An 18,119-nucleotide genomic window follows, 5' to 3' on the forward strand; every position below is an offset into this window, starting at 1 on the left:
GCTTTTTCTTTTCTCAAAGAACTCTTTACAAAAGTACTTTAGTCAAACTATAGTCCCTCGACTGTCCGTTTTTGTTTGTTTTCGTTTCCTCCGTCATCTGTAAAAAAGACCATTGAAAGCATGAACAATTAAAACACACACACACAATAGCATTGCGAAAACAGCTCAGACTTCACAAATTTCCCTACTCAATAATGACACACAGCCAGACGAGTAACAGCGTCTGCTCCCACCCCGAATTCTAAATATACTTCACAGACACATTGGTTCCACCGCTCACCAGCCAGGCTGCCAGCAGCAGACAAGTGTCCTCTCTCCGCCTGCCTGGAACAACTGTAGACCCGAACCCCACGTGCTCACGTGGAGTCCCTGGCTCTTCGGACCACCTGTGCCACAGAAGCAGGTGCTGCCTTCAGCAAAACCCCATGCTTAGCAAACACACAGCCACCAATTTGGCCCAATGCCTGCTTCTTGAAACTGAGAACAGAGTGGATTATAAAGCATGGAATTCACTGGATTAACTTCCTTCTGCAGCTGCCCTTCCGGTCCTGCTCTACTGTCCAGGGCGTGTTAACAATCGCAGCATTTAATGCACTAAGCGACTAAGAGCCAGGTGCCTGCCCTGCCACCACGGGCGAGGTAGTGCTGCCCACACCATGCCAACGGGGGCGCAAAGCCTCAGGTGCTAAGAACGGCCCCATGGCTGACAGCTGGCACGGCCAGGGAGGACCTCAGGTCAGGTTCTCCTAGAGCCCAGCGTGTGAGCAGGCACCGGTGGGCTCGCCCATGGCAAGGAGCCCAGACGGCAGGCGTCGTCCTGACGGGGGCTTCCACCCGGCAGAGCTTCCAGCACAGGACAACTGCGGGGCAGCCCGACCCATGGGTATGACTCTCCCCACGCCAGATCCGGGCCAGCGATCACAGAAAGTAGGGACAGTTTTTCCATGCAAGGAAATTTGCCAGTTATATATATAGCTTCTCCTCTCTCTGAGCCAAAGTGACTGGTGTAGGGGTTTTGTCCAGGAAATATCTGAGCTCTAAACAAGCTGAGAAGGAAGACTAATGTTGAAATCTGGATAAAGGTCATGGTTCCTCACCGAAGGAGCGGCCCTGCCCACCCCGCAGGCCGCTATCTGCTGGCAACGGCTGAGAAACTCAGGCCCACGACTCACTCCGTGCAGGCCTACTACGGACTGTCGTTCGTTTAACAGACACGAGTGCCAAGCAGACGAGATTTAAAACAACTAGAAATATTACTTAAGTCACTACGGGACTTCCTTTTTATTTAGAATTATCAAGCTGTAACTGATAAACATAGAAAAAAACAAAATGTAAAGGAAAACCAAACGTGATTAAATGCAAAGGCATTTGATATTTTTAATCACATTTGGTTTTCTCTACATTTTATAACTGTGTTTAGCAGTCATTGCCTGATTACCTCTTCGGGATAAAAATTCTCTGGGATATCTACTCTGCAGCTGCTGTTTTTAACACTGTCTAGAAACTGACCTCATCCGAAATCCTTTGGAATCCCTATAAATCAAAATAACTGCTAAGCTGAACCCTATTACTTTCCCGCTGGCAGCGATGAGTGGTGGTGAAGATATAAACTAGGAAACATTTAGAGGGCACTTTTTGCCACCCCAGTGACTATGAGATGGATTCAGCATTATCCTCATTTCACAGATGAGAAAACAGAGTCCTGGAAAGATGAAGTATCTTGCCCTAAGTCACACGGCTGACAAAGAAGACCATTTTTACAACATATCTCACGAAACCTCACTCTTCTGTATGGTGCAGTTATTCTGACATGGCATTTGAGGTCAAGCATTAGGATGATGCTGGAGTGAAGCTGGCTAGTCCCCTATCCTCCCAAGTGCCATGTGACTAAGCAGAAGTGTCACATCACACTTTGGGGAAGTCAGGCAAGATCTCAATATTGTATTTTGCAGAAGCAGCCCTCTAAACACATATATCCTACATAAGATTGTAACTCACATTCAAGTAACACTGAAATGTGTATGTGTGTACACACACACACACACACACACAATCTTTTTTGCGCCATGGTCCCCTTTGGGCAGTCTTGTGAGGCCTATACACCCCTTCCTAGAATGTCTTTAAATGCAGAAAACGAAATACTTCGGATTGCAATGGAAACCAATTTTAATAAAATATAGTCATTATCTACAGCCCCTTTGGAAAGTGGAGAGGATTCCATGAACCTAAAAACCTCTGCCAGGCAACACACTTTCTTCTCTCCTCCCTCTTCCCGATCTCTCAGGAGATATGGGGGTGACTGGCACTCAGGCAGCCAACCTGGACCAGGAGAACCAAACCCCCGAAGGACCCAAAGGATCCTGTGGAACTGGCATACTGACCAAGGACTTTCTTCTTCTGTATGGATGAGTAAAATGTGAATAAGTGTTCACACCATTCTTATTCTAGCATTTTTCCTACAAGCAGATGTAGTGGGCTGAATGATGACCTCCAAGAAGACACACTCACGTTGTAATTCCCAGAACCTGTGCATATGAGCTTATTTGGAAAATGGGGTCTTTGCAGATGTAATTAAAAACCTTGAGATGAAATCATCCTAGATTATCTGGGTGAGCCCTAAATCAATGACATGTGTCAATGACAAGCGACAGAAGAGAAGACACAGGAGGAGGAGGAGGCCATGTGAATATGGAGGCAGAGACTGGAGTGACACAACCACAAGCCAAGGAAAGCCTAGAGCCTCCAGACTCTGGAGGAGGCAAGAAAGAGAACCTCCCCACGGGCCTAGCGGGAGCGCAGCCCTGCCAGCACCTGGAGATCAGATTGCTGACCTCCAGAAGTGCGAGAAGGAATCTCTGCTGTTCTAAGCCGCGTGGTAATTTGTCACAGCAGCCCCAGGAAACTAACAGAGCGGTCAACCTTATTTCTAACACACTCACCTTTGTGATAGATTTTCAAAACATTAAATACTAAGAATTGAATATAAATTCCCTTTTGTGCATACGGCATTGAACAAAGTGTCATGCAGAAGCAGCCCTTTAACCATGTATGTCCTAGACTTAATCGTCATCCAGTTTATACCTTATTTATTTTCGATCCTCATTTATTTGGCCAATCCATATTTCTGAAATTTAAAAATACACCCAGGGCCCGTCCTTCGCTGCATTTTGTTCTTACATGACGCCAGCAAGCATTCGCTCCTGGCTTTGTGCCCTCTGCCCAGGCTCTTTCTGCTCCCAACACCCTTACCCTTCACCCCAGCATGTTCCGATTCCTGCAGTGTCCTCCTCTAGGCCATGTTGCCCAGGGACAGATGTTCTAGCCAACTTTCTCCTCACATTTCTTCCTCCACCAGCTCGGTCATTTATATCAGGGTCCCTGGATCTGTCCAATTCCTCATGATCAAACTGCGCCCAGTCCCCTCCACGCCTTTATTGCCAGTGACATGCTCACCAGAGACTCTGAGGGTTTAGGACACATTAAAGATCCAATTTAGACCCATATAAATAATGTCAGCAGAAGCTGGAACACAGAAGTACTCATGCCCAAAAATGAAGCTATAAACCAGAACCAAACCCTAATCAAACGGAGCAGAAGGAAGTTTTATCTTCTCAACCCCAAGAACAGGCGATGGAGGTGAAAAGGGATGCAAGAGGAGCCCAGGCTGCCCTCTCCGGGAAAACCGCACCCTCTCCTGGGCGAGGGGGCTCGGCGTGGGAGCTGCCGTGCAGGGGAGACCACGCTCACCTTCCCAATGTCCCTCCTGTGACCTAAGATGCTCACCTTAGCAACAGCTTCCACAGGGAAAACGGAAAACATGCTCAGTCCTAAATACTTCGGGAATGGGTAAATAAAGTTTAAATGGTAACTTATGACACATCTATCTGCACAACGAATCATATGCAATGATAAAAGTGATCGCAAGAGACTCATCATGTGGAAACACTTATGATGAAATAATAAAGCCAAAATATAAAATTACAGATACACTGATGTGCATAACACATGTAAAATTTAATGTCTGCCTACAAGAAAAAGTCTGACAGGAACATGAAGAAAGGAAACAGCTCCTGAGCTACTGTGGGATCTTTTTCTTTTCTATTTTAAATTCCCTCTAAAATCATTATTATGATTTAAACACTTTGGGGCTCCGGTACCTGGGTGGCACTTTCTGTTGGTCCGTCACACAAACGAGTAGCCTGGATACTAGTCTCTGACCATGGCTGCCACACTTCACACACTGTTCTCTCTGCAAGAGACCCGTCCCCCACGTCCAGCTCCCACGTCCCCTTCTAGAAGCTTCCACTACCCAGGCCGACCGAGATGCTTCTCTCACCACTCTCACAGTATTTTGTACCTTCTTCTATTATACTTGTCACAGGGCACTGTAATTATTTATTTTCATGCCCAACAGGCTATGAGAAGTCCTTGACTGCAGGGAACATGCTTTCCACCTCTGTCCACCCTCAGGTACCCAGTAGAGGGTTTGCCACAACCCAGGACTGTTAAAGAAGAAACGAGTCCTTCTAAAACATGCATTTTTTTTCCGATTGGTTTCTGCTTGATTTCGGCAATTAGGTTGCCAGCAGAAAGCCATATTTATTAAATTATTCCTATATTCTCCAGAAGTGAAGAAGAAAGTTTTCAAGCCGTCGAACTTGCTGGAAACACACACAGAGCAAGGGAGCCGGCCCCTCCCCAAGGCACTCAGCAGAACCCAGAAACACGCAGTCCTGGCACGCTCCTCTGTCCTGCTCACTCCAGGATTCAAGGCACCGGAAGTAGCAGCAGGTGCCCAGGTCACCTCTGCCTGGGGGGAAGGGCTCTAGGGAGTGAAACTTCCACCAAGAGCCACTGTGACTGTCTCGCAATCCCCAGGTGCTCTGGGCTCCTTGCCCTCTGAGGGACAGAGGCCAAGACACGGGCCAGGGCGCAGCCCATACCTGCCTGCACCGGCCCTGGGCCTGCTTCCCGCTGTCCATCAGGAGTACCTGTGTCGCCCTCACCTTCACAAAATGAATCCGGCTGATCTTGCTCCCCTCAAAAGGGACAGAGCCTCTGACACTGGCCATCATGATGTCACCCTCTGAGGTACCTAAAACTGGCAGGGGCCGGCGACAGGCTCCTGGTGAAGGGGGTGAGCACAGAGCTGCCTGAGCCTCCCCCTGCACGACCTGCCAGAGTACCCTGTGCAGAGCTGCTTTCTGGAAGCATCTCCCACCCACTGCTCAGTACCACGGTTTTCCTCAGCACAACACGGTCAGTGAACTCCCAAGTCAGTCAAACAAAGAACAGCTGGTAAGGAGGAGAAGGGTGTTCAACTGCCTGCAACGCCCTGCTCTGCATCCAGCCTCTCCCTCCACTGTGGCTCCCTCCAGCCTTCCCCATCTCTCACCTGGCCACAGCAAAGGCACCTGTCACCTCCTCACACGCATTCTGGCCACTTCTCCCTTGCAGATCTAGTCTCCAGCAGCAGCCAGACTCATAACAAAAACTCACTGTTAGCCCCCCAACGCCACTTTAAAAATCGTAATGGCTTCTCAATACAAACTCCCCGCAGCCTGGAAAGTGCTCCCCACTCCAACCTCTGCCCCTCTGACAGGAACCGCTTTCACCCCAGATGCGTGGCATTGCTGGCCACGGCGCCTCCTCAGCCATGGGAAGGACTCCCCGACCCCCGCGGCCCCCAGCTATTTCCTTCAGAGCCCACTGTTCCTGTGACAGCTCATGACTCGCCTCCCCCACGTACCACACAGTGCGTCGAGGAAGGTCTGGCCCACGAGAGCATTCCTTCCGCATGCAGTCAGTGAGAGGTGGAGGGCGCAAGCCATCTTGGGGCCAGTGGTGACTAAGTCAATCTTTGAAAAAGGGTTATGAGCACCTACTCTGTGCTGGCGCTTGGGGAAAGCAGTGAACAAAACAGACGAAAACCCTTGCTCTCATGCATCATGTATTACAACATTATAACAAAAAACATAAAACCGAACAGACGCAGAGAGTGACTCCTAGGGAGGGGGCGGGGAGGGGGGCAGGGTGAGAACGGGGCTGGGCTGTGCCCCACTGCTTTTGCTTCTGCTGCATTTCGAAATTTGCAGTAACAATGAAGGAGGTGATGACATTTCATCAAGTCTTTATTGGACATGGGTTAAAAATGATGAAAACACTGACTTGGAGGAGTAAGTAAATAAAAGCCCTGAACTCTAACGACCTGCCATTCCTGCCTCGCTCTACCGCTCTAGGTGGCCATGGGCTGAGGGAAGCCTGTGAAAGAAGCCGGCGCAGGACTTGAAGACTGTGACTGAAATCACTAAGAAAGCTCAACGATGAACAGATTGGGGGTGGGGTGGAATCCAAAGTCAATGAAAACATTCAGAAACCCAAGAGAAAATGGAGGCGCTCAAAGGAAAATCCTTCCCTGAGGCAGAGATACGACTACATTCAACAGAAAGCATTATTTAAAAAATATCTTCCCCATCAAACGAGAATAAGCCAGAATAAAAAGAAAGTAAAAAGGACAGGAAAACTATGCTGGAGTAGGGGTAAAAATCACAAGTAAATGCAATAAAAACAAAATTAAAACTTCAACAAATAGAGAAAACCAACATAATAATGCAGAATAATATGAGAGACATGGAAGATAAAGAACCCTTCGCCCACGGTCCTACAGCCGCTGGCCCCTCGTTCTCTGTAATTGCTTTAACCAGCCTGCTGCTCTGGGGCAGAACCCTTGACACCGTCACCCGCAGCACCACCTGCCTGCCCAGCGTCAGCCCCACCCTGCTCTGAACCAGAAGCCACCCTCTCCTAACACATCCCACACACCCTCCCCGTCCTCCTCCAGGTCACCCTCCACAATGCACCCGCAGTAAAACGTCCCAACACTGCAAATCTGGGAATTTCGCCAAATGGAACCATTCGACGGCATTGCAGGCTGGCTAAGTCCCGAGTCCCTTCCGTGGCCGCCTGTGGTCTCCGCTCCGGCCTCGGCTGGCCACACGGCCCTTCTTTCACTCCTCCTCGCAGTCGCGCCACGCCCCCGTCACAGGGCCTCGTGCATGCCGGTCCCCCTCCACTGCCCATTCCGAAGTACCTACAGACACAAGACACACATGCACGAACACGAACACGGCCACACCTGCCCACGTCTTCACATCGCAGTCTTCCCCGCCCCTCCCCCAGAGCAGTGGGGGTGGGGAGCTCCTGATACGATATGCCCCGTACAGCCTTCCTTCCAGTCGCCTGTCTCATCCTGTAATTACAGCTTTCTGTGGGCTTCACTGAGCCCCCACTAGAACACAAGCTTGGCGAGGAACAGCCTCCCTCCACTGGAACTTTCACGCTGGGCATGGTGCTGGGCCCAAGGGAGGCACTCAACAGATACATGCTGAATCGATAAATGAATAAACAAGCAAAGTACACAAAGTACAAGACAAAGCACAGGAATCAGAATTATAGGGAAAGGAAGGGGGGAAAAAAATAAAACCTTTTTCAAAGCTAGAAAGCTAAAACGAGGGCCTGAAGAGAGCAAGTTCACTATGCACCGGACAAACTAGGAAGCAAAACCCAGTGTCACACATGACGAAAGGGAATCCTGCGGGGTTCAGGGCAGAAATGTACATGTATCTTCACAAACGGCAGCGGCATCAAGACTGGCTCCAGACGCCTCCCCCGCAACATCACGCGGAAAGCTGTGTGCAGCTGGAGCTACCTGCGGACAAATACCATATTTGACTCATCTGTGGAAAGCAGAACATTTACATTGTTTTTCTTCCTTGCTCTTCAGTCCTTCTGTTGTCATTGATTTGCTGGGAACGACTGAATAGCTGGTGAAAAAAAGCACAGACGAGCACATTCTATGCGGCTAAACACTGTCTGGTCCAAAAAAGGGAATCGCCATTTGGGCTGGCTATAAGCAGATACAGCATAAGAAAACGTATGAACCATAAGTGGGTAAAAAAGGGCAATTTCAATTCAAACCATTAACAAATATAAACGCAAACAGTACGTACATTGCTCACAAAAATGCAAGAAGAGGTACCAAGGAAGCGTTGAATCAAGAAAGCACAATGTAGGCGGCCATAAAACAACAGAGATCAGATAGACAAAATCCTGACAAGCAGAAGGTGCCTAACGTTCACTACCACAAGCAAAGTGTTCCGGGCTGATATAAAACAAAATTCTACTAACATACTGCTTAGAAGGATTAACTATAAACTAACAAGGAAAAACGTGAAGGTAGAAGAGGGAAGAAAGCATGTCGATTAAATTCTGAACAAAGGGAAGAACGTACAGCATTATTAATAGCAGACAGTACGGTTAGTGGCAAAGACTATTCCATGTAAAAAAGATGTTACTTTATTAGTAAATGTTATTCGATAATGAGGGTATTAACATTTATGCGCTTAAAAGAGCATCAAAAATGGAGATGGTGAAAACTGTTAGAAACACGAGACTCAAATGACAAAGATAATTGTCATGAAAGAAATTAACTCCTCATTATCAAGCAGATTTTTTAAAGAATCGTAAAAAAACCTGAGCAACAAATTTCATAAGTTGTGATAAAGATCAAACTTCATTCCCCATGGCAAATACATTATCCTTCAGATAAATGGTATCTAATGTCTCTCACATTTTATGAGTGATCTTAATGTCAGATACTCACAATACTGTAAGAGTGACTAGATACAGAAAAAATTAAACCGCTGACAACTACTGCTGATTCATAAGTGGAAGCCAAAGAGGCTGACCGGAGCTTGTGGCAATACTATAGGACTGGTGGAAGGAAAAAAAAATTTTCAGAGCCCAACAGAGAATAAACACCTCACATTTCAGCTGAGAGTGCTTAAGCAGTATCTCACAGAAACAGCAAGTTCAAATATACCAGCCAATCGGAAAAGTAAAAGCACATTCAGTCAGGTGTAACACAGACTTTGCTGCCGCCTCGCCTACCTGCCGGACGCAAAGTAAATCCTCTCTGAGGGAAGCCATCATCACCCTGAGCCTAACATCATCTTGACGATTCTTCCAACAATGTACGTCAACAAAAGTTAACAGGAGTACCAGGAGGAAAGACTACAGGGGAAAAAGCCAAGGGAAAAAAGCCAAGAGAATAACCAGACGATAGAAAAAGACGCAGAGAGGAATCAGATATACTAAGTTTTCAGACATAGATTTTAAAATAAATACATTTAATATGGGGACTTTGGCAAGGAACTAGAAACCTTTTTAAAAGCAAAGATTCTAAGCTGAAAATACAATAATGGACCTTTAAATCTCAATAGATTTAACAACAGACAAGGAAGACCTGAAGAACATCAGAAAAAAGATAGTAATAATAAAACAACCAGAGTAAAAAGAGTAGAAAATATTTTTTAAAGAGTGTAAGAAACATATGGAAGACTGTGAAAAGATCTAACGAACCAGTCCTAGAATAAGAGAAAAAGATTAATGGATAGAAGCAATACTTAGAGATGATAACCAAACTTTTCCAAAACTGACAACAGAAGGGACGTACTTAAATCCACAAATTTCACAAGTGCTAGAAACACTAAGCAAGATAAATACAAAGAACCATATCTGGAAAAATCAGAGTAAAACAGCTCAATGCCAAAAAAGAAAAAGAAAAAGAAAAAGAAATCTTAAAAGTAGTGGTGAGGGAGTCTACTGCCATCCCAGGAGCAACAATGACAGTGATAGTTACTTTTAATAGAAATAATGGGAGCTATTCAGTGGAGTGGCACTTTTAGGTTACTGGAAAATAAAAATTAATTGCCAAGCCAGAATTGTGTAACAAGCAAAAAAGCCTTCGAAAGGTGAAATAAAGGTATTTTCAAACAAAAATAGAAATCCGTACTACAGAAATATTGGAGGAAGTTTTTCAGACAAAAATATTACCCCAAATGGATCTGAGAACTACAGAAAGAAATGAAGAGCAAAAGAAAGTACATATATCCATTATAAATCTAAATTACTAATCATATCCTAAACATTTCAAATATATGTGAAATATAAAACATACGACAAACCAACAGAAAGGCAAGAGGTGAGTACAGAGTTTATTTTAAAGTAACAGAAAATTAATTGTAATTTCAACTACAATTTTAATAGCAATGAAGAGTATAGAGAGTTTAAATGCTTTAAGACCCTTGCATTGTCTGGAACACACTAAACGTACTAATCTACATTAGAATTTAAATTAAGGGTATATTTTGTAATCTGTAAAATATTCTCTATGAAATAAGCTAAAAGAGAAGGGGGAAAATGAAATAATCACAATCCATTTAAGAAGGTGTGAAAAAATATAAAATGTGAAACAAAGAGAAAACAATAATACGTTAAATTTATACCCAAGTACAAGAGTATCAAACTAAATATAGGTTAAATATAATCCAGTTGAAGACATAATCCAATTAAACAGGACAATTTTAAGCCGCACAACTATATGCTGCTTACAAGAGTCACACATTAAATAGAAAGGTTGAAAGTAAAAAGATGGAAATTTACCATTACTTACAATAACTAGCCAAAACAAAGCTACTGTAGCTACAGTAACTTTAAAGGCAAAAAAAAATTAAGATACCAAATGTTATTTCATAATAAAAGGGTCAATCTAGTAAGAATATAAAATAATTCTAAATCTGAATGGACTTAATAATCCTCCAAATAGAAAAAGAAAAAATTAGCGAAATGAAAACAAAAAACAGTAAGCCCACAAATCATAACTTTTAATAAATCTCAATAACTAATAGGACAAGCAGAAAAACAAACTGTAGGTTATAGAAGATTTGAGAAAAATGACTAAACCGTCCTAGTCAACTGCGTTCAAGAACGACCTAATCCAAGTTCTGCTCAAATGCTCATAGAACCTTTATAAAAACCAATGGGTCATAAAGTCTCAATAATTCCCAAGGGCTGAAATCACAGAGTATGTTCTCTGGTCACAGTAAAATTAAGGTGGAACTCAGTAACAATACAACCAGAAAAAAATCCCCAAGTGCCATGAAATTAGGAAATATACAAACAGACACAAAAGAATATACGTATGAGTCCATTTACACGAAATACCTAAAACAGTCAAAACTCATCCACAGAACTGAAGTCAGGACAGTGGTTACATTTCGGGGGGTGGGGGGGTGGGTAAGTAGTGACCAGGAGAGACCATGAGGGGACTTTCCTGGGACCTGGATGTGTCATCACTTGATCTGAGCAGTGGTTACACATCAAAATCTATACTTATATTTATGCATTTGTTGGTATGGAAGTCTTATTTCAATTTAAAAATTTATTTAAAATATATAAAGTTTCAGTAAAAAAGAAATGCTGCTTTAACAAACCCCTTTGAAAAGTTTGGTAGTAAAAAGATACCTTCAGCACAAATCTGTAAATTTTGTGATAAGGCTGAAAATAATTTTAGAACACATTAGATAATGGAAAGAAAAGAAATATAAAAGAAAAAGGAGAAGCATCTTTACTTGGTAACTTTAGCCCACTGTTATGCGATCTAGTTTTTAAAAAAAAAAAAAAGACAAACCACTACAATTATTACAGTCATGGGAGCGGGGGTGGAGAGAGAGAGAGAATTTTGAAGCCTACAAATACAGTGTTGACTATCTGAAAGCACATGAAAAAATCAATTCATAAAGAAATACAAATGGCAAGGGACTGTGAGAAATGTTTGACCTCACTTTGATAACAGAAGAAACACAGTAAAACAAATTACCATTTTTAAATATCAAAGTGGCAAAGAGTCTAAAATGTTGACACGTGGTGTTTATAAAAAGACAGAATAAAGCACTCTCCTGAAGTCTCGTTGATGTAAGTTCTACGGGCAACATGGCAATGATATACGCCAAGTCTCAGTTCTCGTAGATTAGTACTAACGTGTTTAATCATCAAAAACATACAATTTCACGGTAATGCAGAGGCTGGGACGTGAAGCTGGCAACCCACTTTTTCTCTTCAGACTGCTGCTTTTTGGCCTTGAAGGGGGTGGCCCCACTCGAAGGTGAGAACAGGGACACTGCCTGCCGCCACTCCACCCCTCAGGACTCTAAAGGCGGCCCGGCCTCCCCGTCCCGAGCATCAGCCCAGCTTCCCTTCGTTCTGAGGAACAGGAAGACGAGCAGAGCCCTCTCCAGTAACTGAGCCCTGCTTGTGCCACTTCTTCCACGGAGCCTGTCCGAAAAGCTCTCTTCTCCCCGAAATAACTCCGCCCATCTCCCTCAAGAGTCCCTTGTCCTCCTGTCCTTACTCCTTTATGGTACGGTTCTCTGGCCATTTGGGGGAGTCTTTTCTAAAGTGGAGTGAGTTTACTCGTGCTTCAGCTACAGAAGGTTCCCATCTGCTGGCTGATTCACGACAGCAGCTTTCACTGACTGGCTGTTTGAATCAGGCATGCGATTTTAGTAGACGCTATGGAGTTTGGACATCACTACTGGAATAGCTGGAAAATGCAGGAAGTGAAGTGGCTGCTGGGCAAATCCATCCATCCATCCATCCATCCATTCATCCATTCATCCATCTCATTCATTCATTCATTCATTCATTCACCTCATGCACTCCCAGAGCACCTGTGCCGCCTTCCAGAGGACACAGCAGATTGACTCTGCACACAGATTCCTGCAGTTCACTGTAAGGTAAGTGGCAGGTTCAGAGTTCAGACAGTAAACACCGCAGGGGGTTAGAAATGGGACAGATCATTAAGTATGAATTCTAGGCAAAGAAAATACTTGTCTCACCTACAGCCCCAGTGCCTGGAACTTACTGACTCTCTATGGAAGTATGACTGGGAAAACTGGGGACCAAATCCTTCCCATGTGTCCCCATATTCCATAAACCAGGGATCCATACATCGCAGATTACTCATGGGATGACTTCTGCATCTGGGAACATTTCTGCGGAACCTCAATATGAATCTTTCCCTTGTCCTTTCAGTGCATCCTCAAATGGAAGGCAGTTTTAAAGCACTAACAAACTAGAAAATAAGTGTGACAGAATCAGTGCCTCTGCCCTGAGGCTGGGCATCACCCATGACCACCTGGCTGGAATGGCGTGCCAGGGGCCTCCCATGCAGAACAGGCTCTGCATCTGGAGGCCAAGTACCTGGCGCTCTAAACGTAATTACCAGGGAGACAATATATAAACCAGCGTTCATTCTCAGATCAGGCTACAAAACTCCACAGTAACTGGTATAGTACTGAAAGCATACATAGTGCCATGCTATTTTTCCATAATATTTTTATTATACACAATTCCCATATAACTCACCCCTTTAAAGTAGACAATTCAGTGGTTTTTAGTTTATTCACGGCATCTAATTTTAGAACATTGTGTCACCTCCCCGCCAAATCCTGTCGCCTTTCGCTGGCACTCCTTCCCCCTCAGGCCTCACAAACACTGATCTACTCTCCTCCTTCTCTGCCGATTGCCTATTGTGGCATTCTAAACAAATGCAATCGTTCGTATGTGGCCTTCTGTCTGGCTTCTTTCACTCGGCATGTTTTCAAGGCTCATCCAAGTTGTAACGGATATTAATACCTCATTTATTTTTCAAAAGCCTTTCAAAAGTTTATATTTTCTACCTCAAATGGTATTCCATTTCTAAGAACTTATACAAGTGAAAATCAGAAATGCACAAAAGGGTTTGTGTCCAATTATACATCACAATATTTATGATAGGAAAAAATGGAATGTTCAATATAGGGACTGAATAAACTTATACATCTATATGACAGAATACTATATAACATTAACAGACAAGAAGAGAAAAAGGTCATTGTTAAGTGAAGAAAGAAGGTTAAAAACTGTATTTTTTAAAATATATTTGGGAGGAATGACCTAAACCAAAATATATCACTAGGTATATCTGGGTAATAGGAATATGGATGGTTTTAAATTTCCTATTCATATTTACATACTTTGAATTTTTCTTCAACAACAAATGACCAAAAAAGTAATTTGTCTTTAAAAATATTTTTCTACTAGGAGAAAAAACAACTCTGTCATGTGAACAGAAAGGCACTCAGAGTCTCTCATGTTTTCATTTTATATAATAGATATGAGATATATGAAAATAGGAATAAGCCAATCAATAAACTTATTAAAAAGTTATGAACACAGAAAAAAGACAAACATAAAGCAGAAATTGAATTAGGTACCAAATAAATGGAACTGACCAATAATCCAAGAACTGGTTATCTTAAAAAAAAAAATAGTAAGAGTTTAAGAAATCTGACAAGAAAAACAAATCAAATTAGAAATGCAAAAGGAAATCTAACCAAAGACATAGATGCTTAAAGTATAAATAAATAGGAGCTACTAAATTTGAAGGTGTGGAATAGTGGGAAAGTAAATCACAGAAATGGACTAAAGAAGTGAAAAGCTCAAATGATCAAAAAGCAAGTATAAATCTTTTAGGCTTTTTCATAGCCTTTATGACATAATTTAAAGTAAGTTCCCTTAAACTTTCAAGAAACAATAGACTCTAAAGCTATATAAATGTTCTAGAACACATAAATGAATTTCATGGGGCTAGTTTAACTTTGAAATCAAAACACAACAAAGGCTACCTCCTACCCCAAAGAAAAGCACACAGACGGATAGGAAAATTCTAAATCCAAAATATGGTTGTAAAATTCAAAACTGCCAAGAAAAATTTATTAAGAAATGTACAAATACCTAAAACCAAACTTGTCATCTAAATTAATGCTCAAAACACTCCAATGAAATTCTATTCCTATTAAAAACCCTAAAAACTACACATCAAAGAATAACCATTTACATGGCTTAGGAGTCTCTCCCAGCCACTAAGTGAATAAAATTCATGGAGAAAAAGTAAAAAACATTCTAAGTAAAATGAAGAATAAAATAAGAGCGCATCAGGAAACTGACTAACTCGGTTTCACGAAGCAAAGCCAAGAACAGTTAGCTACATCAAAACAAAATAAGTAGAAATTTAAAGAAAGGAAAATCCCATTCGTATCATCAACTTCAACAATCAATCCATAACTAAATAAATAAAACCTGAAAGTATCTGAAACTAACTGACTCAAAATATCAGGTCCTAAACATGAAGAAAATCACCCACCTTGACTGTTATAAAAGAACCGAAAAAATTAGGCAGCACGCTTTATTTCCAGATGAGATAGCTTAATATAAAGAAAGAATATTTTTAAATACTCCATTCCTGATATTAGAGTCATATCGTATACAGGCAGGTTCTAAAGTCAGCCCCTGAAGCTAAAATTGTGAAGTCGTACAAGAAATGCTATGTAGCCATTAGGAAATATGATGAACATTCAGATCAATCATCAACATGGGCAAATGATCACCATATATCATCAAGAGAAAAAAAAAGTGTAAACACAAAAGGTTCACCGGATCACTATGATCTCCTGGTATATGTGGGTGAAGACATAGATATTTAGAAATAAATACCTAGAATGAGCAATTGGCTACCTCTGTGTGTTGAGGTCATGTGATTTTATGCATTTAGAACTTCTGCAGAAAGTACACTGTAACTTTTATAAATTGGGAAGGGGGTCAGTTTAAAAGTAAAAAAGAAAAGAAAGACATCAAAATATCAACATTCTATGTTATGAGGCGGCTGAACTATGGCTGTTTTTAAACTGCTTCCACATACTTTTCTATATTTTCCAAATTTCCAATAATTATAAAAAACAAGCCTCTGTGCAAAATCACTTGAGAAATGTAAACTACACACATTAAAAAATTTCATTTGGATCTTCTCTGTTCTTTTGTGCTTACACATGCCAAATTCTCAGTTACTCTTCAACCACAGTATTATTTTCAGCATTAAATTCAAAATTTACGAGGGATCGTTCCCATCAGAGAGAAAGGATGAAAAAGTCTGAACTGCTCACACGTTTGTTCAAATTAAGAAGGAAAACCAGACGTGGTGAAGAACCAAGAAAGGTGCGTCCAGAGTCTTACCGTAAAACTGTTGTTGACGTTTTTCGTGCTGGATTCAGCCACGCTGGCATCTGTCAGGTCCACCTCGTCAAATATGATCGACTGCAGAGACACAGGGACCGCGGTCAGCGTGGGGCTAAGGCGCCCCGAGGCAGTTACGTTCCTAAGCCATGGCCCAGGGCAGCCCCCCACTCTCCCGGACCCCAGTCAAGCCCTGCTGACTAAATGAATGCTCTCTGCTTCTAACAAAGAGCGCAGAGCCACAGGTGTGGCTCCATGACCTTTTTTGAATTCAGGGAATTCAGTGTCATTGAATTAGCGGAGAAAAATAATAACAGCGCTGCGATTTTTGTATTTATTTTCTGGAAGACCGGCATTTCACTTTTACTTGTGAAATCCGCCTCCAGATAGAATCCACCTGAGAGAGCAGGGGTCCATTCTCAGAATCCTCTGTCCACCGGCTTTAATTTCCCAAGATAGCACACATTTGGGGAAGGGTCCCTGCTAAAATAAATGATTCTAGGGGAAAAAGAGACCGACCTAAATAGAAGAAATTGGCTGGGAAAGAAAACAAGGGAGCCAAGTGGAAGGAATCTAGTCCTGGAGAGAGACAGTCAGGCTTCAGAAGAAGGGCTGGGAATTAGGCAGGGAACCCCGCTACCACCACCACCATTTCCCTCTCCTCTCTCCCCTAAATACCCCCATCACGGTCCCCACCTCCTGTTTACCTTACTGGCCCCTCTAACAGGACTCCATCCGGAATCCCTGGAGGAAATACTAAAACTTAGAAAAGTGACTCAGCCTTTTAACTAACTTCCCCCTCCAACCCCTCACCCACAGAACTAAAACAACTATAAGAGTTTGTTTGTTTGTTTTTAAATGAGAAACGTTTAGAATTGTTTCTTTAAAAAGTTGTTCTGTTCAATTTCAAATTTTGATGCACTCTCTAGAGAGACATCTCAGAATACAAATAATTCAGATTCCAGATTTTTTTTAGTACCCAAGGATCAGTAGTATTGTCAGCAATACTGATACAGAAATACTGGTGTTCGGAATGCCAAAACCCAGCTTCGCAAACACACTAGTTTGCACCGTGCAACATCACACCCACTGAAACGTGGTGTAACTCAGCAGCTTCCACTGGCTCCTCCACTGGCATCTGCCGGGTGAGTCTAGTCCTACATACGAGGTGGTAAACAGAAAGAAGGGTCGCGGCTAGAAAGCCCAGAGATGAAGCACTGCTGGTCACACACCAAGAAGCCCAGGACATTCCAGAACTGATCTCCGAACTCATCCAGTTACATACATTAAACATCTACAGTGTCTCAATAAAGTGTTTTAAAAAGACATTTTAGTCCATAATAAGAGATTAGCAAGCCTGTGACTCCCAATCTTTCTGAAAGAAAGATCTCCAGCTATCGCATGGTTATTTCTGAGCGATTTTCTCGGCAACCCCCTTCCCCCGCCCACCTGGTGACATATGACATTAAAGAAAAAGAAAAGAAAACCCATGTTTATAAGAAATAAGACATGCCCAAGATAAGTAACACCAGCACCCTGGAAGATCAGGGGACTCGCTGGAAACAAGCACTCAGGGCAGAGGTCTGCCCAGAGGAGGACCCCGCACCTGAACTCCCCCTGCAGTTCCCCGGATGTGCCCCCCGACGGTCCTGGCCCTGCACCTCACCTTTGCCGTCTTCGCATAGTACAGCGTTCGCCCGCGAAGCTTGAAGTACCTCCTTCTGGATCGCTGGAATGAGCTGTTCTGTTTGCTCAGCACCCCCTCTTTGATGACGGTCTGAAACCACAGGAACGGGCTCATGAGCATGTGTGTCCACAGCCCCCTGCGCTCGTCTCCCCAAGCCACACACTGACGTCTGCTGCGCTGGAGTCCAGCGGGACGACGCCTAACAGATATTTCTCACACCCTCCAGCCTGCTGCCGGAGGAAGGCGAACACAATGCTCTACGGGGCAATGGCATGCCTCAGCGAAGGGGTGTCAGAGGCCCAAGGTGCACCCTGACTATGCCCTGGGGAACAGCAGAAGGGGACACGAAGGCTGGAGGAGCACAGCAGGCGGCCCGGGCCAGTGCATTCCCCGGTTCCAGCATTTGGTATTTTTCAGCTATTCTTGGCCCTGTCCCCATGCTCTCTGGCCTCCTGCCATTTCTCAGGATCCTGTTGCCAAA

General features: G+C 43.4%; 1 protein-coding gene across 1 annotated transcript in view; it reads right to left on the minus strand.

Moving 5' to 3' along the window:
• Window positions 1-17,752, minus strand: part of DGKD (diacylglycerol kinase delta) — a 70,938-nt gene extending 53,186 nt beyond the window's left edge. The window contains exons 1-2 of the mRNA XM_006906618.1: window positions 17,618-17,752; window positions 15,952-16,032 (exon numbers count right to left, since the gene is read on the minus strand). Of these exons, the coding sequence (XP_006906680.1) occupies window positions 15,952-16,032; window positions 17,618-17,752 (216 nt within the window). The remainder of the gene's footprint in view (window positions 1-15,951; window positions 16,033-17,617) is intronic.
• Between the last annotated feature and the right edge of the window lie 367 nt (window positions 17,753-18,119).

Source organism: Pteropus alecto, unplaced genomic scaffold (genome assembly GCF_000325575.1).
Source record: "Pteropus alecto unplaced genomic scaffold, ASM32557v1 scaffold110, whole genome shotgun sequence".
Classification (NCBI taxonomy): Eukaryota; Metazoa; Chordata; class Mammalia; order Chiroptera; family Pteropodidae; genus Pteropus; species Pteropus alecto.